Source organism: Xiphophorus couchianus, chromosome 4 (genome assembly GCF_001444195.1).
Source record: "Xiphophorus couchianus chromosome 4, X_couchianus-1.0, whole genome shotgun sequence".
NCBI lineage: Eukaryota > Metazoa > Chordata > Actinopteri > Cyprinodontiformes > Poeciliidae > Xiphophorus > Xiphophorus couchianus.
The window spans coordinates 2,020,449-2,047,264 of NC_040231.1; the positions used below are offsets into that span (position 1 = coordinate 2,020,449).

Below are 26,816 nucleotides of genomic sequence, written 5' to 3' on the forward strand. Positions count from 1 at the left end.
TAGCAGAATTTGCTACCCACTCAGACTGGTGAGTTCAATCATGACATCGCCCCGTGTGTCAATGCACCCGCGATGGGGCGCATTCCATTTCAAACATTGAACGTGTGCCGCAACAATAAGACCCTGTGAGTTGTAAGTGCGAGGCTGTTATAAAGTAATGTATATGGTCATTGAGAGTGTAATTGTAGTGTGTAGTGTATTAAACTATGATCAGGGCTTCACTTTTTTCTCATATTTAGTTTAGCTGCACTATTACAGATAGTATGTGTTAACAAGGAGAAGCTGTATGGGAGAGTGATGCAAAAGAAGCCTTTTCAGCAATTACGCCTCAAACAGAGCCGCTTGAGGTCTGCAAAAGCACATTTGGACGAGCCAGCTTCATTTTGGAATAAGGTCCTGTGGACTGAAGAAACAAAGATTGAGTTGTTTGGTCATAAAAAAGGCATTATGCATGGCGGGGGGGAAAAAAAAACAGCATTCCAAGAAAAACACTTGCTACCCACTGTAAAATTTGGTGGAGGTTCCATCATGCTTTGGGGCTGTGTGGCCAATGCTGGTACTGGGAATCTTGTTAAAGTTGAGGGTCACATGGATTCCACTCAATATCAACAGATTCTTGAGAATAATGTTCAAGAAGCTGATACGAAGTTGAAGTTATGCCGGGGATGGAGATTTCAGCAAGACAATGATCCAAAACACCGCTCCAAATCTACTCAGGCATTCATGCAGAGGAACAATTGCAATGTTCTGGATGGCCATCCCAGTCCAGACCTGAATATCATTGAACATCTGGGATGATTTGAAGCGGACTGTCCATGCTCGGCAACCATCACACTTAGCTCAACTGGAATTGTGTTGTAAAGAGGAATGGTCAAAAATACCTTCATACAGGATCAGAGAACTCATTAAAAGCTACAGGAAGCAACTACAGGCTGTTATTTTTGCAAAAGGCAGATCTAATAAATATTAATGTCACTTTTCTGTTGAGGTGCCCATATTTTTGCACCTGTCAAATTTTCTGTTAATGCGTACTGCACATTTTCTGTTAGTCCAATAAACCTCATTTATTTCTGTGTCTAATGGACACAGAAATATTACTGTGTCCATTAGATATATCAAACTGAAGTAGCTTTTGCAAACACCCAAATATTTATACATAAAAATGATTAAGATTAATAGGGGTGCCCAAACTTTTTCATATGACTGTATGTTGCCGCTTTCTCAGGTAGGTTACAAACAGTTATGTCATAATACCCCAGCCGGCATACCTAGGTGGGCCCCATAAGGGAAAAAAGAGGGCAGACAGTATAGGTCCCAAAATGGTTTGTTACCATTTTCCAAAGTGGCCCATATATTTTTTTTATGTAAGCAGAGACAAATCACATAAGACTACATGTCAGAATTTTCTGGCATACAGTTGGTGTTATTCAGACTCTCTGTCTTTATATTCCTGCCTGATCCGTCCCGCTGTGTGCTTAGATTTTAATGTAATATCTGGTGTGAAGGACGTCAATATTCGCGTTGCCCTCCTGAAAAACGCAAACATCAACACTAATATTAACTGCTCTATAACCTTTTAAACAACCAGGAATGTACATGTCCTTACAGTTGCAAAACTAAATGCAAATCTAACAGTAAGATAATTCTCACTAGTCTGTGCAGCCATCTGAGTGGTGGAGCAGTGGAAGGAGCGCTTAGACAGCAAACACTCAACCTGGATGCTGGTGTGAGGGGTCTCCTAAAAAAGTAGTCAATCATCCAACTGCAGATGATATATTATGGTGCTGCTGGCATTCTTACTAAAACCAGGAAGGTAAATCAAATCAACCAGTTTGTAAGTCCCTACACAGGCTACAAATAGTCCATATTGTAAGTTTTGAAATCTGTCTGAAATATCACAGAAACACTGACGTAGCTCTTAATGAATTTTTAATACAGAGTAGTGCCCTTCAAAATAATGTAATTCTTGGATAGCAGTCAAATATTTCTCAAATATGAACATCACAAAATTTTTGTCCACTACGTTTTAGTTATTTCGTTGTTGTGCCCAAATTCAAAAATATTATGTAAAGCACATTATGCAGCATCTTAAAATTAAGAGTTAAATTCAAACTGTAAATGAAGTTTAGTCATTAACAATGTCATACTGAACAAGAACATTAATAAATGTGAAAAAGAGTACAAAGCTGTAATGAGTAAAACTAAAATGCCCTTGATTATATATAGCTTGACTTAAAAAACAGATATGTCTCAACAATATCAAAAGCAATAAACTGAGATGTTAGAACAAAAAGCTTATATGAAAATCATCAAACAATGCACTTTTTATACTGGAATATGTGCTCTTCACATAGGACAGTAAGTGGCCATAAATCATGAAGATAATTCACAATCTATGCTGTTCTCTCCTTCGTCAACATTGTCGTCATCATCCTCTTCATCCTCTCCATCGTCAATGCTTTCATCATAGTCTATGTAATGTAGATCTGGAGACATAAGTGCTTGAGAATAAGAGTTAAACTCTGGTAGGTGATGATTTGGAGGAGGGGCACCAACTTCGATAAACCTCTTGAACATGTTCATTGCACTGTACATTTTCTTTTCTAACATGATAATGTTTTGATGAAGTACAGCTTTTGAACCAGGATCTGCAGTATCATTTATAGTTGAACTTAAATGTCCATGTTGTTGATGAAGGTGAAGAATGACAGTGTTCATCTCTCTCTTAAGTAGAAGCTTTTCTTCAGCTGCCCTAGTCTTCAAATGCAGGGCTTCTATTGCTCGACTTTTTAGGTTCTTTGGAACAACACCATGATCTTCAATCTTTAAAATAAGAGAACAATTGCAAGTGGAACCTTGTTAAAGCGTAGTAGCAACATAAAGTGAATAACAGCATGTAGAAAGTTGAATAAAACCTTTAGATCAATTCTACTCACTTGTTCATCAAACAATGTGTACAGCTGGGAGGAGGCATCACACAATTCTCGAAATTCTAAATGTGATGGAAAGATGCCAGTTTGTGGAGGCCACTGCAGATTATTGTACTCTGTAACAATCTTCTTCAGTTTTCTGTTACAGGCATTCACTTGCTTGGACAGCCTTATAGCAACTCCCTGTCCATCTGTAAAGAAAGAAGAAATATAAATACTAGTAAAAATAATACAATCAACACAATATGAAAACATGATACAATAGTCATTTATTGAAGTATGTTAAACATAATAAAAGGTCAACATCTGAAATAGTGTTTATCCCAATTTGGATTTTGTGAACACAAGTAGTGGCAGCCAATTCTACACAAGATATTCAACATGACACTAAAGTTCGCATAAGGAAATCTCAGTTTGTAGGTCAAAATCTATTACTGCCAATAATTGAATGATATTTTAATTGTACTCTTAAATTTATCCTCAGAATATAAAGACTGATAGTTCTTACAGTGACTTAATATCTGCAGTAATGCATAAGATCATTGAATGTCCATTAGAAAATGGATGTATTACAATACTCACTTATCTGTGCCTATTTACAACGGGCATTAGGTGAAAGACAGGATACACCCAAGAAACATATTCATACACCAAAGATAAATAACCATACACATCAAAAGCACATACCCATGACAAAGGACAAGTTGGAATAAACCAGTCACTTCTTACACTGCATAAAGAAGCTTAAGTACCCAGAGTGAACATATGCATGGTGCAGGGATAACATAAAGATTAAATTTAGGTTTACCACATGCTGGGATTCAACCACAAGACCTTTGAGCTTCAATTTTGCTAATGACCATACAGTCAAGAAAAGAAGTAGCGTTACCATTATATCTTCTTTTCAGGTTGAGAAGAGTGGCCCTCTCCCTTGCTTCATTTTGTGCTCGTCGTATCAGCTGACCTCTAAGTTCCTGGTCAACATCTCTCAGTGTTCTCTGGAAAATGTCATCCGAAGGGAGCCACCTTCGTTTTACACCATGGTGTCTCTCAATTATTCGAAGATCCCTGTCCAGCCTAACCACAACAAAAACAAACAAACAAAAAAAACAACGCACAGTTTCTTTACTTGAGGCGAGAACTGTTGTTCAAATATAGAAGAGTACAAATTTCTGTCTCTTACTGTGATTCATCTTCAATGAGTGACTCCTGTTTATGTGATCCGGATCTAAAAATGAAAACAAAGACTTTATATTGGCATAGCTTGTATAATTAGCTGAACTTAATACTTTGTCATTAATGTGGCAACATTGTAAGTCTTGTGTAAGTATTTCACAATGTTTAGCATTATCTTATTATCTTACCCAGCCAATTGGGCCAGCTCCTAGGGTGTAATCCCAATACATCCTACACCAGTGGTGACCAAAATTTGTCCTCGAGCACCTTCATTCTGCATGTTTTAGTTCTCTCTGTGGTGGTGGTAACAACCTTTCCAGCAGGTCAATGTTCTTCTACTGAGCCATCACTGGATCCAAGTGCATTAAACCAGGGACAGAACTAAAACCTGCAAAATGCTGGCCTTCGAGGACCGACTTTGGGCACCACTGGTGTAGGATGTATTGGGATTACACCCTAGGAGCTGGCCCAATTGGCTGGGTAGAGGAAAGTCTGGGAATCCTTAATCATGTTGTTACTTGGGTGACCTGACCCCAGATAAGCAGAAGGCAATGGATGGATGATATATCCCTTCTTTAAACATGTACAAACCAACGCAGACTTGCCACTTTAACTGTGTTTAACTTAACATGTGTTGTCTTTAACTGAGCTTCCCCTCCAATCTATGTATTTATGTAGTTTTCTATATTTGTGTATCCAAGTATAAATAAATAACAACAAAGAAGAATAAAAAGTTATTCCACAATAAAAAGTCACATAAACATATATTCACGTGGGACAAGATTAATAATCATAAAGTGAAAACATAAATTTTACTAAATAAGATTTAGAATTTTGTAGAATATATATATATATATACACTGCTCAAAAAAATAAAGGGAACACTTAAGCAACACAATATAACTCCAAGTAAATCAAACTTCTGTGAAATCAAACTGTCCACTTAGGAAGCAACACTGATTGACAATCAATTTCACCTGCTGTTGTGCAAATGGAACTTTGTACAGAACAAAGTATTCAATGAGAATATTTCATTCATTCAGATCTAGGATGTGTTATTTGAGTGTTCCCTTTATTTTTTGAGCAGTATATATATATAAATATATATATATATATATATATATACATACACATATACACAAAATTAATTAATTAAAAAATTACATAGTGTAAAAACATACCTGTGTTGACAAAAGTCTTTACATCTCTGGAGTAAACAACATGGGTACTGTGATCCCCACTTAAATGCAACACCAACTGCTGGAAAGCAGCCTCATAGCAGGTTTTCTAAAGAGACACAAAAAAGGACAGAGAAAAACCGAATTTTATGCAATTAAGAACTCATTCTCATTCTATACATATCAATTACAATATTTATTAGTACATTCAACAAAAATGAACTTACATTCCACTTTTCAGGGAGGTGCAAAGAATTTATGGGTACTGTGTAGACACAATCCTTGCAAAAAACACTGCTTCTGCTGCATTCCAGACAGCGGTATACTCCAGGTTTCTTGCACACAGAGCACATGTCAGAGAAAGGAGCGGAGGACTTATAGGACTCTTCCAAGACCTGATCTTTTAGTGTATCCCATAGGCTCAGCTCCTTCCTTTTTGCCCTGGTATACGCGGTCCCTTCTTCCTTTGAGTTTTCAGTACAAATATCATTTGATGAGGGAAAAACAGTGTTGGTGTCAGATGAGCCTTGTCAAGAGAAGTGGAGTTTTGATGACTACACTGAGCCCTCTGTGAAAACTGAGGATGAAGAATCTGCATCTTCACATCCCAGACGAACTTCTTCTCTTTCTAGGGGATGAGGACGGCGAACTGCAGGAGGGTGATGGACTCCCAGCATGTGAAAGGTCTGACCTCGTGGAGGGGGTGTCAAGAAAATCCGAGCTCATCCCACTTCCCCATGCTAGAGATTTTAGTTTAACAGTAATAATAAAGTTATCTTTAAAATGAATCACTCAAGTGATATCAAGGCCCAACAGTAGACTTAAGTGTCAATAAAATAAATCTAGTTGTGTGTGTTGTTTTTGTCTCATGCAAACTTTGCTTTAATTCTACTTTTTTCTATCTAATCATAAGAAATCATAGTCAGTCAGAGAGAGTCATTAAACAGGAAAAGCAGGTTTCCTGGAAAAAGAGGAAGTTTCCAGCCTGCAGATTTATAAAAATAGCTGAGACTATTTTAAAGCATGAAAGTTTTAAAAAATTAAATCTAAACATTATTAGTAATTGGATAAGATTCAAAGTAAAATACTTATATGAATATTGGTTTACTTGTAATAATACACTTATATTTGTGGGAACTACAAGAAAAACAAGTAACTGTAACTTTAGTAGTAAATAATTAGAATCATGTATTATTCTTGGTTTCTTTTCAGAAAAACATCTGTAATAACTCACATTAAGATTATAATAAGAATAATTAATAAGTTATGGTTATAAAATCATAAATGAATGATAGATCAGAGAAGCTGAAGAAAATAAATGTGATATAAGTTATGGTTATAAAATTATAAATGAATGCTAAATCAGAGAAGCTAAAGAAAATAAATGTGATATAAATGTGATTTTGACATTAAACTTGAAATGGTGTAAAAAGGTGTAACTGCAATTAAACATCACTGATATGTTGGAGGTAGAGGGTAGGTGAAAGGTTGTGCAGGCAAGGGACACAGGAGGTTGAGCAACCCTGAGACATTGGCACAGACATCAGGAAATGTCTGTAAGACAGTGATGGATATGAGATCATCTGTCTAAGCAGACAGCAGGCGCACCAGGGGGGTGGATGAACCCTATATAAGGTGAGTGCAAAAGAGGAACCGTTCGTTGGATCCTCCGGGCAGCTTCGAGCCAAGATCGAGATGGACAAAGAACTCTGCAGCTGAAGAAGAGCCGGGGCCACGGAGCCGGAGACTGTCCTGCACATGGAGACCAACCCGTCTGGCCCACAATCTGTGGCTTCGAATCGCACTTCTCTCATCGGCTGGGTTCTGACCCCAAAGACAAAGATGAAGACAAAGACAAGGAAGAAGAACTGGTGCCTTTTTTCCTGCCAGCACCAAGTCCTGTGTGACCTCAGCATCCATGCGGAGAGGAGGCTCATCAGACCTGCGGAGATCCTGGCCTTCATCGATCAACATCTTCCTCCTGTTGCAACACCTTCTTCATCATCGTGCCAGGTCTGGGGTTCGAGGCGCCAAACTCCGTCCGTCTCTCTCAAAGGTTCCCTTTTTTAGTTCTCAGTATCAGCAGTAGGGAAAGATAGACTAGATGATTGATTTTACTTATTTGATTATTTCTGCTACTGAATTAAGCTGTACTGACCCTTGCAAAAATGCCTTACTAATAAAATATTTAGCATAAAGAAAATCTAAAAGATGTTGTGGACATTCAGTTAATGAGTCACCTTAAAGTTCTTTGATGGTTGTAAAATAGCTGTGATGTTTGATTCTGGAGAGGAAGAGGTGGAAAATGTTTTTAGGTTGCTGGTAGCCCATATTTAAAACCTCATCCTTGGGACTCGACCGAGTCACTAAAACCTACCTGGTTCAATAACAAATGCAAGTTGCAAAATAGAGAACGAGCGACCGTTAACAGGTGTGCTCTGTGAAACTAGTTGGCTGTAGGCTGCTCAGTCTGGCTAATTCACAGGGGGAAGAAGGGTGGGACACCTGGATGTAGGCCGTCAGATAACCAGGCGAATCGTTTCTCGAAACCAGCTTAAACAGAGTTTACTTCAGTTCTGGACAGGGTAAATCCCAGCAGATTTAGGAAACTCAACGGACCCGTTAGACGGAGAGCTGGTAGCACATCTCCCCTCTCAGAAGAGGAAGTACGAGAGTGAGAGAGTAGAGACAGAAAGGAGGGGGGGGGGGGGGGTGTTGCGCAACAACAAGTGGCGCCCAACGTGGGGCCCAGTCCAACGGAGTAGGAGGGCCCTATGGCCAAGTTAGTAAAAACAGATGTGAGGATCTGAATAGCTCACTTGGCTTGTTAACTCTTAAGGAATAGAGTTAATGGTGACTGATAAGGCCGTCAGTCACAACCCTTGCAGTAACTGTATAGCATACAGGTGAGGGAAAGCTTCTACTGAGGATAAATGACCGGATCCAGACAGTGAAGCTAGTAGCCAACATAGTCTAGACCCATCCCTGCTCGAAGGCTAAAGAGAGGCTTTGGGGGATAGACAACTCGAACCGACAGAGAGACGGAGTGATGGATGATCACTTCGAGGAGGAAAATCTGGGGAAGAAACCGGAGGAAGCCGGCCGTCCAGATCGTTTGGAAAAGGAGGAGACCTCAACAGAACTGCATCAGCTTCTACACAGCTACTGTGACTCAGACCTGAAGCAAGTGGGGAAGTTGGTTCCAAGAATGAGGAACTGAAACATCAACCCCTGACAAAGGAAAGCTGGCTCACTCTTGCTGGAGTGGTTCGTGATGTAATGCTGACCAGACCAGCCAGCAACCATGCAGAGGAGACGGAGAAAGGTGTCATCAGCCGACGATGGATGAGGAAGCACACCGCGTCCTCCACTGCAGCCATCGAGAAGACATCCGGCAACAGAGGAACAAACACCAGCAGCTGACATCATCACACAGACGCAGACATGGTTAAAGACATCCTGCTGGACCCGGAGCTTGAAATTGGGCCAGCACAACCCACCAGTAAGAAACGACCGCAAGAGACATCTGAGAAGCCAGAACAACCGGAATGGACAATCTACACCGATGGATCCAGAAAGGGGTCCGACCAGTCGGCATACTGGGGATTTATTCTGAAGCAGGATGGCAGAGAGAAATGCCGTCAGAAAGGAAAAGCTCCCGGTAGTGCTCAAGCCGGAGAAGTAACGGCAGTACTGGAAGGATTGCTGGAGCTGGTGAAAAGGAAAATCAAGAGTGCCAGGTTAGTAACTGACAGTTACTACTGTGCTCAGGCCCTTAGAGAGGACTTGGCCATTTGGGAAGAAAATGGTTTCGAGACTGCAAAGGGCAAGCCCGTGGCACACAAAGATTTGTGGAAAAAGATTGCTGAGCTAAAAATGCAGTTGGAGATAGAAGTTGAGCATCAAAGAGCACACACGCATGAGGGAGCTCATTGGCGTGGGAATGATGAAGTGGACTGTTATGTCCAACAAAGGAAGATCGTCTTTGTCGGTACCGAGAAGTGGGACAGAACACCTAAGGACAGGTGGTCCTAGAGTAGCACGGGGAGCAGGTAGTACGGTGCGTGCATAAGGCCCTCGAATATGCAGGCGTGCTACACCCCCGTGAAGAACTGAGCAAGCAGGACTGCTGGATGTCCCTTCAGCCCATCCGATGCAGCTGTGTGACTTTGAGGTATGTGGTCGATACGCAGGGCACCCAGGGCAGCGGATGGAAGGTTTGTTCATCAAGAGCACAGTCCCATGGGGTTCAGTCTGCATGGACGTAGCAGAGCCAATGGGGACAACAGGAAAGAGAGGTGAGAAGTACCTCTTGGTGCTGATGGACACAGTGACAACTGCTAGAAGAGCAGGTCTTCCCCTGCAGAGGAACTCCGTTCACGTCACAGAAAGCAGGGAGGCGAAGACACTTCTCCTTTTTGCTTAGAGAAGGAAAAGGGAAGTTGCAGCTTGAAGTGTCACTGAAAACAGGGCAGAGAGTTTGGATTAAAGCTCAAGATCGGCCTGCAACTACGGTGATCAAGCTGAGATTCAACGCCCAAGATTTTGTAAAGTAAGTACTGAACTTCAACACAGTACTACTGATGAAGAAAGGGGTCCATGAGGAAGCAGTGCTCAAGCCAGTTCTTAGCTACAGCGAACCAGAACATTACAAGAAGATGGCCAGAGAATCAAGCACCATGCCATCCTACAGTAGACTGGTCACTATTACAGGAAGGTTGCCGTTCAAAGAACAACTTCAAGGCTTTGGACTGGGAGGGCCGTGAAGAAATTGGATTATGCTAAAGAAGAACTCCTGTCACAACCTGATGGATTAAAATGGAAAAGGATCATGATTACGGATAAAGCGTCATGATGCTTATGCTTTTTGCTTTGCTCTGCTGAACAGCCAGAAAAGTTTTTTTTTTGAGGCCTTCTGTCTCAGCCCATCTTCCCTAAAGAACCATTCCACATCCTGAAGAACCGACAGTTCATCCAGCGAAGGTTCCTGTAGAAGAATCAGAGCGATCCAAGTTTTCTTCGACATTCATCACCTCATGGGGGAAATCAAAACTCCAAAGAGGGGGTGTCAAGAGAAGTGGAGTTTTGATGACTACACTGAGCCCTCTGTGAAAACTGAGGATGAAGAATCTGCATCTTCACATCCCAGACGAACTTCTTCTCTTTCTAGGGGATGAGGACGGCGAACTGCAGGAGGGTGATGGACTCCCAGCATGTGAAAGGTCTGACCTCGTGGAGGGGGTGTCAAGAAAATCCGAGCTCATCCCACTTCCCCATGCTAGAGATTTTAGTTTAACAGTAATAATAAAGTTATCTTTAAAATGAATCACTCAAGTGATATCAAGGCCCAACAGTAGACTTAAGTGTCAATAAAATAAATCTGGTTGTGTGTGTTGTTTTTGTCTCATGCAAACTTTGCTTTAATTCTACTTTTTTCTATCTAATCATAAGAAATCATAGTCAGTCAGAGAGAGTCATTAAACAGGAAAAGCAGGTTTCCTGGAAAAAGAGGAAGTTTCCAGCCTGCAGATTTATAAAAATAGCTGAGACTATTTTAAAGCATGAAAGTTTTAAAAAATTAAATCTAAACATTATTAGTAATTGGATAAGATTCAAAGTAAAATACTTATATGAATATTGGTTTACTTGTAATAATACACTTATATTTGTGGGAACTACAAGAAAAACAAGTAACTGTAACTTTAGTAGTAAATAATTAGAATCATGTATTATTCTTGGTTTCTTTTCAGAAAAACATCTGTAATAACTCACATTAAGATTATAATAAGAATAATTAATAAGTTATGGTTATAAAATCATAAATGAATGATAGATCAGAGAAGCTGAAGAAAATAAATGTGATATAAGTTATGGTTATAAAATTATAAATGAATGCTAAATCAGAGAAGCTAAAGAAAATAAATGTGATATAAATGTGATTTTGACATTAAACTTGAAATGGTGTAAAAAGGTGTAACTGCAATTAAACATCACTGATATGTTGGAGGTAGAGGGTAGGTGAAAGGTTGTGCAGGCAAGGGACACAGGAGGTTGAGCAACCCTGAGACATTGGCACAGACATCAGGAAATGTCTGTAAGACAGTGATGGATATGAGATCATCTGTCTAAGCAGACAGCAGGCGCACCAGGGGGGTGGATGAACCCTATATAAGGTGAGTGCAAAAGAGGAACCGTTCGTTGGATCCTCCGGGCAGCTTCGAGCCAAGATCGAGATGGACAAAGAACTCTGCAGCTGAAGAAGAGCCGGGGCCACGGAGCCGGAGACTGTCCTGCACATGGAGACCAACCCGTCTGGCCCACAATCTGTGGCTTCGAATCGCACTTCTCTCATCGGCTGGGTTCTGACCCCAAAGACAAAGATGAAGACAAAGACAAGGAAGAAGAACTGGTGCCTTTTTTCCTGCCAGCACCAAGTCCTGTGTGACCTCAGCATCCATGCGGAGAGGAGGCTCATCAGACCTGCGGAGATCCTGGCCTTCATCGATCAACATCTTCCTCCTGTTGCAACACCTTCTTCATCATCGTGCCAGGTCTGGGGTTCGAGGCGCCAAACTCCGTCCGTCTCTCTCAAAGGTTCCCTTTTTTAGTTCTCAGTATCAGCAGTAGGGAAAGATAGACTAGATGATTGATTTTACTTATTTGATTATTTCTGCTACTGAATTAAGCTGTACTGACCCTTGCAAAAATGCCTTACTAATAAAATATTTAGCATAAAGAAAATCTAAAAGATGTTGTGGACATTCAGTTAATGAGTCACCTTAAAGTTCTTTGATGGTTGTAAAATAGCTGTGATGTTTGATTCTGGAGAGGAAGAGGTGGAAAATGTTTTTAGGTTGCTGGTAGCCCATATTTAAAACCTCATCCTTGGGACTCGACCGAGTCACTAAAACCTACCTGGTTCAATAACAAATGCAAGTTGCAAAATAGAGAACGAGCGACCGTTAACAGGTGTGCTCTGTGAAACTAGTTGGCTGTAGGCTGCTCAGTCTGGCTAATTCACAGGGGGAAGAAGGGTGGGACACCTGGATGTAGGCCGTCAGATAACCAGGCGAATCGTTTCTCGAAACCAGCTTAAACAGAGTTTACTTCAGTTCTGGACAGGGTAAATCCCAGCAGATTTAGGAAACTCAACGGACCCGTTAGACGGAGAGCTGGTAGCACATCTCCCCTCTCAGAAGAGGAAGTACGAGAGTGAGAGAGTAGAGACAGAAAGGAGGGGGGGGGGGGGTGTTGCGCAACAACAGCCTACATGTGAGGGAATGTAGGAATATTTCGCCCGAGCACCGATGGTTTTCCGAGTTACTTTTATTTTTTTGGTCTTACAACGGACACTGCTCTTATATTTAGGCATGGTTCTAAAGTGGGAGAGAACAGAAAGAAGACAGAAATACTGTAACACCGAGAAGCATAACATAGTAATAAAAAACAAAATTTTAGCACATTGTTATTAAAGGTATGAAGGACAGCTACATTTGAATGTGACTGGCTTTTAAGAGGCTACTTTAGGGAGCTAAAGTAGCCTCTTTTTCTACCAAATAGGGTTAAAAACGTGTCTAAATCTGTACAAACACATGCTGTGCCACATACTCGCTAACATTAACTCATAGAACTACCATCAGCAGATTTATAAATGTAGACTTTCGGTCTTTTGAGGTTTTTTACTACATTTTTATTTGACAGATTCAGGGGCTACTCACCAGCTCCGACCGTGGAAAGTGTCGCGTCGAATGACGTAAGCTTCTTCTTATTCTTCTCTAATGTTTTGTCGGGTGCAATCCGTAATTTATTATTATTACTACTAATACAAATATTAAACATTTTCATATGGTACAAACACAGATTTTCATATAATCATATGAGCAAATCCATCCGTATTTTTCTTTTTAATTTTTTTAATTAAAAATAAGATTAGGGCCAACCCTAACTTCTTCTTATCATTATTAATGGATTGCAAGCAACTTCGGATGTACATACAGCCACCTAGTGGAAGGCTATGAGGTTGGACAACTCATAACACTACATAACTCTAGAATATACCTTTTAATTTCATTGTATGCTTATATATATATATATAAAATTGCACGACCGGAAGATAAAAACACGGCATGTATTGAGAGAACACGTCTTGTAAAGATCCAATAAAATTAACCAAGTATGTTAAATTTTGGCATTTATTTTGAGTGAATTATTGGAAAAAATCCAAAGAAATAAAAGGCATATTGGAAATATAGGTCTTTAAAAAAGCGAACAAAAATAAACAAAAAACTCCGGTTTTAGATTTTAGTGAGTTGTTTTTAAATACTGTAACGATTGTTACAATACCTAATTAAAATCTTATGACGGATACGTTTGGCTTTTGTATTTTTAGTAAATTCTTAATATCCTGTTCAAATTCGCAGATAAATTATAAATAAAGGTTTTTAAAAAAAAGGTTAAAAAAAGGTTCTATTAGCGACAAGCGGCTGTTATCACCGATAGAATGGTTGATAACGGTTGATAACAGCCTGCTAGCAGGTAGAGCAGGGACCAACTGAGGCCATTCAATGGGGCTGATAACCACTGATAATCGCCATTCTATGGGATGATAACATCCGAAGCGGGTGCACAAACATACCAAGACTTTCACTATGCTGGATTATAATCCTCATAAAGTCGGTGTTGGTTCTGACCAGATGGTCTTTGTTGCTCCGTCAGGTTGATCGTTTCTGATTCCAACTGGTAAAGACAAAAAGACAACTCTGATAAGAGCTGAAAACTTTCTTGCTGTTCATTTTACTTCTGATTGTGTTTGTGCCATTAGAGAGAATCATTTAATTTATAGAGAAATATGCAGATGGCTCATCTTCTGTATTAGAGTTTGTTTCCTCTAATTAACAAAGACTAATTTTAGAAACGGAACATTTTCCATAAAACAGACTGAATCTAGTTGTGTAAAAGTTCTTTAATATTTTTTTTTAGCCCATTTTGTTGCAGATTTCCAGATTCAGACCAGAGTTTGATGGTTTCCTGCTGACAGATGTTTGAGTGTCTGAAAGCGGCGCCCTGTGGGAGGCTAAAGGACGATCCTCCTGCTGCTGCTTCGCTCAGCTTCCATATGCTTCCTGCTAACAGACATCATATCTCTTAACAAGAACCACCAGATGAGCTAATGCCTTCTGTCCGCATGGATTTTCTCTCCCCTGTCTGCCAGTGGATCTGGGGTGAAGCTGTGGTCTGTCGCTGCGCCGCTGATTGGCAGGGTCCTTAATTGCAACCACCTCTTTGTGAATAATTGATGCTCGTCAATTATTCAATTATTCTCGGCCACCCAAGACCGTTTTAAAAGAGGATTCCAGGAAATGGACGGAAAATGAAGGCAGAAGCAGAAGCTCTGTGCAGCAGAGGTCACAGATTAATGTCCACCTGGTGCAAAGGTAAATCCTTCATGTCATTACTGGACCAAAGCATGAAAACCTCTTCACACAGTTTTCTTCTGTGGCGACAAATTAAAAATTGAAGTTGCTTTCGTGTCGCTGCAGCCTTTGAAACGAGATAAAACGTCAGCGACGGCGAAATTCACCTTCTGACAGTCGGCTTTTGTTCCAGAAATCATAAAAAAATGAGAACGAATCAAAAATCAGTTTCAGAAAACCGAATGTTACCGGATCCCGGATCCACTTCTGTCTGGAGAATTCCTGCTGGACCAGTTGGATCATTTCTGAGCGCAAATAAAAAAGGATTAATGCGACTAAAAAGGAAGATTTTCTGACATGAGACCAGAAACACTCTGGATGTCATGTTTGTTAGAGTGGAGCCCATCTGCAGATACGGAGGGAAAGGAAAGAGAAACGACTTAAATGAAGGAAACGCATCGACAGCAAAGACCTGGGGAGACGAGAAACTCCAGAAAACCTGGAAGGACCAGGAGACCAGAGACCCAGCAGAGAGTGAAACACAAAAAGAAGTTTATGACGGTTCCTCCAGGAAGCTGAGATCACAACTATTAAAGTAAATTCATTATTCACTCATCGTTGCACAGACTTGCTCTTTTCTCCAGGCATCACAACTCTGCTTTAAATCTGACCCATCACATTCATGTCTTCTGCATTTCCTTCCTTTCTGACCAATCAGTGGCTGTGTTTCCGCTGAGCAAATAAATTAATTAATGGAAAAAAAGCCAATTTTCAGAAAAAAGAAAGAAAAAATTCAATAGCAATTAGTTTATTTTGAAAACTGCAGTGGAAACAGTTTTTTCTCATCACTGGAGTCACATGATCAACAACTGGACGCCACCAGCGACACAAACATAGAAGACGACAGGAAGTGGCAGGAGGATGATGGCGTTTAATGACTTATTGCATAAACAAAATTATTTACATGCTATTTTAATTAAATTTCTTATTTAATGGAAACACGTTTTTTCGACATTAGCAGAACATCGGCAATGTTTGTACTGGAAATGCAGCTGATGATGACAAAAGCAGGATCTGACAATAACTGAAACACATTTCATGTTCAAGGAGGAAGTGATTACTGGTTCAAGCTTCAGGTGAGACTAAATGTATGTGAATCAGTGGTGGGAAAAATCATAATTTATATTTATTTACTACATATTCTAAGGACTTTAAACCAAACACAAGGTAAAACTCGGGTCAGGAAAAATCAGAAAGTCCTGATGACTCTGAGTTTGGAAAAGCAGTGAGGACATAATGAGGCAGGAACAGCTTCATGTTGCAGGAACGCTGGGATTATTCCTAAGGAATCTGGCTGTAAAATCTTCATCCTCAGCAGGTTCAGATGTTTGTGTTGAGCATCACATGAACCACTGCAGAGTCCAGTTCCTTTAACCTCCAGATGAAAACCAGAGCAGTGCAGCGTAAAGTCAAACTGCAGGGACTTCCTGTCTGTTCCTCCTTCCCATCAGGCTTGTTGTTAGCTTCTTACTGCTTTCCACAGTTTAGAAAAGTCTCACCAGCAAAGTGACTTGTGCTATCAGGTGTGATCAAGCAACCTTTGGTTTTCAAACCAGGCGGAAGGAGAAACAGAGGAAAGCAAACTTCCGACCCAGATCAGAGAGAACTGATTATCATCAGAAAAATTAAAGTTCTGGAGTTTATTTTAGAGTAAATGAGGATCATGTGTGTGTAAATAATCTGTTTGGGGAGTGATGATGGGAAGGAGATTGTTCTCAGCTCTCCCACACCTGGTGCCATGGCGACAGCTGCACTGAGCGCATGTGACAGCGACGCCATGTTTCCTCGCTGAGTTTTAGGATCTGAGTGAACCAGAGAAAAGCAGTTACCAAAAATATTACTGAAGCAAGAGCAGCACTGCTTCAACACACTTTACTGTAGTAAAAGCAAAAAGTATCCATCCAAGAAATTACTTAATGTGGTGGGATGGTGTTCCACCCTCCCAACTATGTGCACCAGGTGTATCAAGTAGCGTGCAGTTGATTGGTGGGCGGGGCAAATAGCTTTATAGCTGAGCAGGCCGCTGCGAGGTGTGTGTCTTTGTTTCCCATACTACATGACGGCTGCCCAAGTGGCTGGTGTGCTTGATCCGCTCATCTGAATTGTAAGTGCCATTTTGTACCATCTGGCTGGGATTGTGGTTAGGTTTTGGTGCTATACCTGCCGTGCGTTTCTGGAGCGTTGCTCGGCTGGCGTTAGCGGCTGCAGCTGGAGGTTGTTACGGCGTGTGGCTTCCATCTAGCCCTTGCCTGCTGATCCGCTCTCTCCCTGGGTCGGCTGTGCTACTACTGCTGGGTAAGCTACCTGTTTAGATTTTAATTTACTTTACCTGAATCCACGGGTTTTCTAATGCGTTTTTTTGGTTTAGGATTGTTTGGAGTTGCAGCGCTTGGACGCTCTGCTGTCTTATTGTTTGTTTGGGCCGCTCTGAAGGCAACCTGTTGCTGATTGGACAGGCTGAGCGAGCGGGACCGACTCCTCTGGCCCATTTGAAGGGCACTGAAATTGGACGACGATTTGTTCCACCGTTTAAAGTGTTTGTGTTTTTTCCTTTTACAGTTTGTTTGCTTATTATTGAATTTACTAATGAGTTTGCTTTTTTGTTTTGATTTACTAATTTGTTTTCTTTGGCATTACATGTTTTGTTTGTTCATTTATTTTTTTGGAATAATTCAAGTTGTCACTTTTATTTCACATGATCCCTTTTCATTTCTAGGGACAGAGTAGTGGGCCCGAAGCCTTGCTTTTAAAAAGAAATGTTTTAAATGAAATTGTTTAAATAAAATATTGTGAACTATTCTGTGTTCCGGTGCATCTTGTTTTAAAAAGAACCCCCTGCCGGGTCACATTAAGAGTAAAAAAGTATTTGGTAAAAAGTCTATTCAAGAATAACTGATCATGCATCATCGGATTTCCACGTAACTAGCATTGAATTGTAATTTGACTCCACTGCGCCCCCTAGGTTAATCCATCAGCTATATCTCCTCGCTACATCGGCCGATCTGCACCAGATTTTTCATGCGTCGTCGGGGAAAGCTGCTGAACGCATCGATGCGTGTCGCCTGGCGGACGGAACTGCGCGGAGCGTCTGCGGTGACGCGCCAAGACTCCATAGGCCAAGAGGCCGGAGCGGCGCTGAGCAGCGAGGGCCGCCCGACGCCGCTTAATTTATATTATAGGCGGTTTTCATTAAGCTGCTGTTTTACTTCATATTTTTAGTTTACATGACTACATATATTTATAAATGGCTTTAGTTTGCCGTCTGCAATGTCGTTACTGTAAACAAGTTATTATTTGGCGGTTAATTAGGACGAAATATGTTGTTTTGTGTTTTTTTGTCCCTATACTTTAAGATATTTTAGTTTAATAACACTCTTTATTACTAAACCTTGATAAATATTTGTTGGTAGCGATATTATGTGAGATTGAAGCTGTGTAATATTAGTGTATATGAATCATATCCTATCATTTCAGTGACCTGCGCGGTTCGGTGACACATTCTGGCAGCATTTAATAAAATCTGTCATACAAACAGATTAATACGCAGAAAGAGTTGCACTGATCAGTATTTGTCTTTAATTTAATTCCAATAAAAACCTGTTTCTCGTGCCTGATACTGTTTTATTCTTACAAACCTCTGTATTTAAAATATTTCTAACAGGTAGAATATTCTAGTAAAGGATTAGTGCAGCTTTTCATTTTAACAGGTAGATATTCAGATGAAGGAAGTGATCTTCTTGTGGTTTCATCATGGATATAAATTGTTCCAATGCTAAGCTAATGTTACCCCGCAACCTTGGAGGGCTGAGGGTAATGTATGTGATGGTCTTCCCTCAACGTGTGGTGCAGCCTGTGGTATAGAAAAGATGAGGCACACACGTTAAGCTTTCGCCAGCATAACAGGAAGATTTTTTCTTCTTGTGTAATGAACATATTTTCAAATATTTGTTTTTTTAACAATTCAAATAACAGTGCATGAATTTGCTTTTCGATATTTTAATAGCCTTCACGACCTATTCTGCATAGGTAAAACACACTTTAATGTCCAAGCATCTTATCTTACAACACTACCTTATCTGCCAGATAAATAGATACAACACTGGAAAGAAACAAAATGCATCAAACCAGTTCAATATGAAATTGGTAGTACTTTAGCCGTTTCTCAGCCAGCTTAATACATAGAAACCAAAATCCGCTAGCATTAGCATACCCCAACCTCCAGAACTGTGTCCCGTTTTCCACACAATACTCAACGCAAACTGGACAAAATGACTCACTAGTCAACAACCGATTCACTGAGCTCTTTAACTCCCGACGGTCATCAATATATATGTATAAAAATACATTTTACCAACCTGTGGTATAGAAAAGATGAGGCACACACGTTAAGCTTTCGCCAGCATAACAGGAAGATTTATTCTTCTTGTGTGCTCAGTCCTTTCTATACCACCAACGCGACAGCGTCCCTAGCGGCCGCGCGCGGAATTGCACGGACGAAATTAAACAAAACTATCTAACTTATTACAAAAATTAAAAATACAAAATGAAAAATAATGTTGGGGTGCCTATTTTTCTACTTCTTGGTTTTTATTCACTAATAACTTGTTTTTCCACCCCTCTACACTAACCATAACTGCTAAGTTTCCACTTCAGTTTCGTCACTAAAATAATGTTATCCAATATATTTAACATTAATAACCCGCTATAGTTTTCTGTGTAGCACCGACAGATGGACTGATAGTCAGAACTCCGACCTGAAACTCGAACCGACGTACCGTCATGGAGATGCGGCTCTCATCAGTCCAGCAGCGATTTAAGCTCCAGTTTTATCAGCCGAGATTAAAGGAAAGTCATATTAACACTTTATAACCGAAAGGGAACAGGCGTTCACAGGAGAAACTTTGGCTTTAAAGTTAAAATTAGTTTGAGCTGCGGAAGGTGGGATTAAAAATGGGATGTTTGATAAATAGACAGTAATAATAGAGTAATAATAATAGAGATCGGTTCTGCAGAGGGTCTGACCTGAAACCCGGTTAAGTTCATAAAAAGACCGGGTCGCTTCATTCTCAGTAAGACCCATTAAATAATTATATATATCAGAAAATGATCCCAGGATGTTAACTGTGGTTCCAAAAACAAAACAAACTCTAAAGACTAAAACATCTCAGCTTAAGATGCAGACCAGGACCAGAAAACAGGATCTACTGTGGAAAAATCTTTTAAAAGAGGTTTGCAGACTTTTGACTCTGCAGCTCTCTCTATAGATCTCACCGTAGAATCTGGTTGAGGTGCAGAATTTGACTAGGCCATTGCAACATCTTGACTGTTTTGTTTATTTGTAGATTTCCTGTTTGGGATCCTTGTCATGCTGATGATCCAGTTTGGGATGAACTTTCAGAAAGACTCAAATACGATGATAAACTGAGCAGCTTGAGGCTGATCTGTGTGTCATCCTTCCGCTTGACTAGATTTAACGGTTTAACCCGCAGTCTTAGCGCGGCGCTCAGAAAGAGCGGCAGATATCAGCCAACCAGGTGACCCATCAGCTTTTCCTTTCACCAAACCACAAAAAAAAATCTCATAAAAGCTCAGGCAGGTCCAAACGGCCTCTCTTAGAACTACAGGAGGAATCAAACTCCACTCATTCATTTATAGCTTACAGAAAAAGTGCCAAACATAAATATGCTCCACCTTAAAAGTGACTCACATTAAGGTGGAGCAACAGAGTCATGAGATTAAAACGTGGCTCTCCAGGAATGAAAGTAAAAGTTGGTCAAAGCCTGAGCTGCTGTGGAGAAAAAGCTCCCTGTTTCCTTCAAACTCAGTTTATGATTTTCTTCTCTACAGACTGATACTGGTGAGTTCAGCAGAAACTGGTTTACTGGGTTTCTACCAACAGAAATTATAAAACTTAAGACTTTTCTTGTGGATCTTGTGGATCATCTGAAGGGAAGCAGATAACAGTTTATAGTTGTTGAATTATTAATTCTTCCTGGTTGGTCTGTTTTCCTAAGTTATTCTGGTGTTTTTATTCCTGAATAGTTTCTGTTGTTTATTCTAGTTTAGTCTTTTTGTTTTCTGCCAGTTCTTTTACTCCTTCCTCATCAGGTTTTGCCGGTTTATGTTGAGTTTTATAGTCTCTGATTATTAGTTTTTTCCTTCGTATTATTATTTCCATGTTCTTGTATCGATGTTTTAGTTTCTATTTTCATCCTAATTCGTTTCATTTGTGCCTGTGTCTCTTGTTCCCAGATTAACCCTGGTGTATTTAATCCCAGCTGTGTTTCCTGGTCTTTGCTGTCTTACTTTGTGTTTTACTACCAGAGTTTGATGTCTAGTTTTGTTGCTCACCTGTTCTGCCTGCAGTTTGTATTTGCTGATAATATTCATTAAATCATTAAACTAAGTTGCTGCCTCACTGCTCTGCTTTTGGATCTGAACCTTCAACCATAAATCATAACAACACCATTTAGTTTTGTTGTTCATTATTTCTTTAAGTATTGCTATGTTGATGCTTTATTTAGTGTTATGTTTCTTGTCTACATTGATTTATTTTCTTAGATTATTATCAGGCCTGTTTCTTGGTTCCAGTCCCTTCAGTTCAGCTGCTTTGTCCCAGTAATCAAACCCATTTAACCAAACTGGGTTACAACCAGTTTCACCAGTTATTCAGGTTCCTAGTTTTGTTTCCTGCTCCCCTGGATTCTCTGTTCTGTTTTGCTCAGTTCTTTCCTCACATCAGGCCTGATTAAGTTAATGAGAAAGTTTATAGAGAAAATAAATCAGCCTAATGCCAGCCTGTCTGTGATTGGCTCTCTGAGACCCACCATGACAGCAGCAGCCATTCAGCTGTGGAAAACACCTTGGTGGACCTAGCCCCGCCTTCCAGACGCAGCTCCTCCTCTGAGTTTCACAGAGCAGCGTAACCCTACGACTCCCTCACTCAGCTCCTTCAGACTAGCCAGCAGTAATTAGCAAACACCTGCTGGAACTGCTGAGGTCATTATAAGTCATTATTGGTAGGGTAATAATTATTGATTTTATTTATTTGGTTTCATCATTTTTAAGTGTTTCTCCGAGTGTAGTGGCGATTGTTTGTCAAACCAAACATCCAAAAAAAGTTCCATCAGCCACTATATGGCACTGGGGTCCAGATTCTTCATGCAGGCAAAAGAAGTTTAATGTCCAAACTTGTTGATTATCTTGGTTGCTTTTATTTTCCTTTTCAGCGAACAATTACAATGTTAAAACTTTTCTTTGTTCTCCTGTCTACTTCTGTCGCTCTGGTAAAAACCATAGGCCCCAAACCCAAATGCCTGCTGGTCCTTCTTCTTCTTGATGAAATTTATTGGCGGTTGGCAAAAAAACGTTGGGTGAGCATTACCGCCACCAACTGGTAAGGAGTGTGGACCACATGACAGCCTGCTGGTCCTTTACATTTATAGAAAGTGGACTGACCCACCTTACTTCCTGTCTGACTTAGAAAGAATAAATAAGAAAAAATAATAAAACAAAAGATAAATAGAATCAACAATTATTAACATGCAAATAAACTCTGTAAATAATACAAAAAATAGAAATTGAAGAATAAACTAACAAAATTCAAATGGATAAAGAAATAAAGAATAAATAGCTCCAACACTAAGTAAGACAGAAAGAACTGTGGGTCCATTTTCTATAAGTATAGAGAGTATAGTATAGAGACCAGCATGCACTGGGTTTGGGGCCTATAGTGTCATGATGGATTTACTATTTTCAGACCCACATGCAGAACACAATTCAGGAGAGGTATGTACGGTAATTGGTTCATTGTTAAACGGCAAGTAAAGGATGTGGAAGCTCTGGTCTGGTCCAGGGAGGAAACAGGTTCACGGAGTGATCGGCTCTCTAAAGAGGCAGAGCAGAATGGTGAGTTCAGGGTTGTCGGAAATGGGAAAGTCACAGAGTAAACGGAGCTTACTTGTGGTTCGATGGTACGAGATCCAGGAGGGTTTACTGGAAGGTTCGGAGTCTTAGTCTCTTAAGTGGTCCAGGTGGTCCGGTGCTTGACGGCTAGTGTCCAGGAGGAAAACAGAGGATTGCGTCGGAGGGCGGACAGGTAGGCTCGGGCTTGGCGGGGACAAAGGAGCGGTGCAACTGCCAGTCGTGGAATCCGGGGGGGAACTTGTAATCAGACTGAGGAGGTGAGTCTGGGAACTCGGGCAACCAGTGGGTAGGACCCGTGGCGTCACGAGGGGAATCTCGATCAGAGAAGCAGACAGGATCTGTAAGGGCTTCTCCGGGGAAAAACCTGAAGGCAAAAAACAACAGGAAAAGTCACTAGGGGATTCAGATCAACGAGAATTCAGATCAACGAGGAAGGATCAGAGGCAAGCTCTAGGGGGCTCAGAGGTACCATTTCTGGCCAACAGTCGGGCACTGAAGGACTGGCAGGAGCCTCCTTTAGTACACGCCGCTGATGAGTTGATCAGGTTCAGGTGTGCTTGATGACGGTCTACACACACACTCCAGTCGGGTGAGTATGGCGCCATCTGTTGTAAAAGGTGAGTGTATGCACAGAAAAACCCACAAAGAAGAACCAAAGGACCCTGAACCACAACATATAGTTTTTTACCAGAGCAGGAGAGGCAGCAAGAAACAATGAAAAGTTTGATTTTGCTATTTGCTTGTCAATCTGGAGAAAATAGACCATAAAGAGGAACCTTCAAGTTTTGGACATTAGTTCTTCTTTTGCCTGCGTATGAAACAGCAGCAGTGGGTTTGATAGACAATCACCACTGAACTTCTCAATGAAACGCTGGTAAAAATGTTACAGGTTAATAGAGGAGCCATGTTGTGATGACTTCATGAAGGCGGAGTTTCAGAAAGAGCAGGAGCTTCTTAAAGAGACAGGCCCAATTTCAAGGCTCTAGATTATGAAGACAAATTTCTTATATGTCAACATTGACAAATATAATTCTTAGAACAACTTAAAGTAACATATTTACTTTATTGGGTAACAATATTTGAAGGGGTGAAGACTGACATGATGCTGTCATAAACATGAAGTCTTAATGAACATTTATGAATATTGTCATGAAGTGTCATTCTGTAAATGACATTTTTAATGCAAAGTTACATAAAAAGTTGTATTAAAAGTACATTAAAAGTGTCATTTAATAAATGATCTTCATGACAACGATCAAACATTCATTAAGACTCCTTCATGTTCATAACAGCATCGTGTCAGTTTTATGCACAAACCTTCAAATAAAGTTTTACCCTTGATTGTGATAAAATGGCCCAACATGACTCTAAATCTCTAAATACTAAAATAAATGCCCCTTAATCAACTTGTTTTAACTGAAGTTTCCCTGATTTGTCCTCAGAGTTCAGAAATGTCTTCTGGCAGCAACCTGCAGTCTAAAGATCAGTTTCTTTGCTCCATCTGTCTGGATGTGTTCACTGATCCAGTCAGCACATCATGTGGACACAACTTCTGCAAAACCTGCATCACTCAGCTCTGGGATGGAAATGTTTCCTACAGGTGTCCTCTGTGCAACAAGCATTTCGCCTCCAGGCCTCAGCTGAGAGTCAACAGCTTCGTCAAAGAGATGGTTGATCAGTTCAGAGGTGAAGCTCAGCAGGAAACCAGCAGCAGCTCAGAGCAACAAGCTGCCAAACCAGGAGAAGTTCCCTGTGACGTCTGCACTGGACCCAAACTGAAGGCCCTGAAGTCCTGTATGGTGTGTCTGCTCTCCTACTGCCAGACTCACCTGGAGCCTCACCTGACCGCTCCACGTCTGAAGAAACATCAGCTGATGGAGCCGGTGGAGAACCTGGAGGACAGGATGTGTCTGCAGCACGATAAACCTCTGGAGCTGTTCTGTAGGACCGACCAGACATGCGTCTGCTTGCTGTGTCCGGTTTTAGACCACAAGAACCACGAGTTTGTTCCTCTGAGAGAAGAATCTGAAGGAAAGAAGGCAGAGCTGAGGAAGACGGAGGCTGAAGTTCAGGAGATGATCCAGGAGAGACGACTGAAGATCCAGGAGATCAGAGAGTCGGTGAAGATCAGTAAAGATGCTGCAGACAGAGAGAAAGCAGAAGGTGTTCAGGTCTTCACGGCTCTGATAGAGTCTGCTGAGAGAGGCCTGAAGGAGCTCCTCAAGGAGATCCAAGACAAACAGGAAACTACAGAGAAACAGGCTGAAGACTTCATCAGAGATCTGGAACAGGAGATCTCTGAGCTGAAGAAGAGGAGCTCTGAGGTCAAGCAGCTCTCACAGGATGAAGATCACCTCCACCTCCTCCAAAGATTCTCCTCCCTGAAAGATGCTCCACCCACCAAGACCTGGACAGAGGTCAGAGTTCATCCACCATCATATGAGGGGACTGTGGTGAGAGCTGTGGCTCAGGTTGAGCAGAAGATCAGGGAGACGATGATGAAGAGGATGATGGAGACTGAGATGAAGAGGATCCATCAGTTTGCTGTTGATGTGACTCTGGATCCTGATACAGCTCATCCTAAACTCATCCTGTCTGATGATGGAAAACAGGTGAAAAATGGAGACGAGAAGAAGAAACTTCCAGACAATCCAGAGAGATTTGATCAGTGTGTTAATGTTTTAGGACAGCAGAGTTTCTGTTCAGGCAGATTTTACTTTGAGGTTCAGGTTAAAGGAAAGACTGAATGGACTTTAGGAGTGGTCAGAGAATCCATCAACAGGAAGGGACAAATCACACTGAGACCTCAGAACGGTTTCTGGACTGTTTGGTTGAGAAAAGGAAATGAGTACAAAGCTGCTGCTGGACCTTCAGTCCGTCTCCATCTCCATCCTGGTCCTCAGAAGGTGGGGGTGTTTGTGGATTATGAGGAGGGTCTGGTCTCCTTTTATGATGTAGATGCTGCAGCTCTGATCTACTCCTTTACTGGCTGCTGCTTCAAGGAGAAACTCTACCCATTCTTCTGTCCATGTCCTAATGATGGAGGTAAAAACTCTGCTCCTCTGATCATCTGTCCTGTTAATCAGGCTGATCGTTGATCTGATGAAGATGATGAAGATGAATCTGAGTGACTCTGCAGGTGAAGTCCTGCTGCTGGAGAGGAGAGTTTGGAAACATCCTCAGCAGGAAATCAGTTATTTTCTGCTTCTGATTAGTTATAAAGTCAAATCAAATTGTTTTATCTCAGAGTTTATTTCATTGTCTTACTGATTGTTTCATCTTGTTTCCTTTTTCTTGTTTTATTGATGATCAGTTTTAAACCTGCATTCAATGTTTCAACCTGTTCATCAAATTAAACTGATTTCTAATAATATTAACATTTAAATCTTGTTTTTCCTCATTAGTTCTGCTTCTTGGTGGTTTGGTCTGAACTTTTAATCAGAAGTGGAAATTTAACTTGTGATGATTAAATTGAAAATTGTGGAATGGATTTTTTAAATTCAATTTTGTTCTATTAATCTTTAAAGCTGCATGACTGGAACTGTATCGATGGCAACTCTTCTCTTCATTGAAAAACATCAAATATTACCGAGCTGTCTGGTTTCCTGAGCAATAACCCAGTTCACCTTTATGTTTGTCAGGTCATAATCGATAATATATTTATTTATTGTCCTTGGTTTCCACAACTATTCAAGAAAAGAAAATAATTTTTTAGATTAATTTCATTGTATTTTAACAGTTTTTATTCACAAATGTGAACATGACAGAAAAATCCCTCATTTTGTGACTTTTAAACTTGATCTATTTCACTATTTTCAGTGACTATTAAAACACTCAGAGTATTATTTAACCTAAATTTATGTACATTATGTTATGCAGTCATTATCACTAGAATGGCTGGGTTTTCGATTTCTCCCTAGAATGGCTGAACAGGGCCAAAAGGCCCTGAGTCCACCCTGACGACTCTGATGGCTCAAATTAGCATTCTTCTTCAATTGTAAATGTGGCCGTTGACCGTCAGGCCAGAATGTAGGAATGTGAATAGTCCATGTTGGGGGTGGGTATCTATGATACCTACAACTCGTCATGAAGTGTTTTTGGAGAGATGTGACCTTTTGCAGCTGATCCATGAT

General features: G+C 40.6%; 1 protein-coding gene and 2 long non-coding RNA genes across 3 annotated transcripts; 2 read left to right on the forward strand and 1 right to left on the reverse strand.

Moving 5' to 3' along the window:
- Positions 1-2,110: 2,110 nt before the first annotated feature.
- On the reverse strand, positions 2,111-4,231 carry LOC114142513 (uncharacterized). The gene is made up of 4 exons (XR_003595040.1): positions 4,114-4,231; positions 3,820-4,007; positions 2,937-3,121; positions 2,111-2,823 (listed from the first exon to the last, which is right to left on the reverse strand). It is a non-coding gene; the product is annotated as an uncharacterized LOC114142513 (long non-coding RNA).
- Positions 4,232-16,672: 12,441 nt separating this feature from the next.
- Positions 16,673-17,554, forward strand: LOC114143330 (uncharacterized). The gene is made up of 2 exons (XR_003595220.1): positions 16,673-17,052; positions 17,126-17,554. It is a non-coding gene; the product is annotated as an uncharacterized LOC114143330 (long non-coding RNA).
- Positions 17,555-20,513: 2,959 nt separating this feature from the next.
- Positions 20,514-26,056, forward strand: LOC114142437 (E3 ubiquitin-protein ligase TRIM21-like). Its single transcript, XM_028013720.1, has 2 exons — positions 20,514-20,614; positions 24,126-26,056. The coding sequence occupies exon 2, from the start codon at positions 24,135-24,137 to the stop codon at positions 25,779-25,781; it is 1,647 nt and encodes a 548-aa protein (XP_027869521.1). The 5' UTR covers positions 20,514-20,614; positions 24,126-24,134; the 3' UTR covers positions 25,782-26,056.
- Positions 26,057-26,816: the final 760 nt, after the last annotated feature.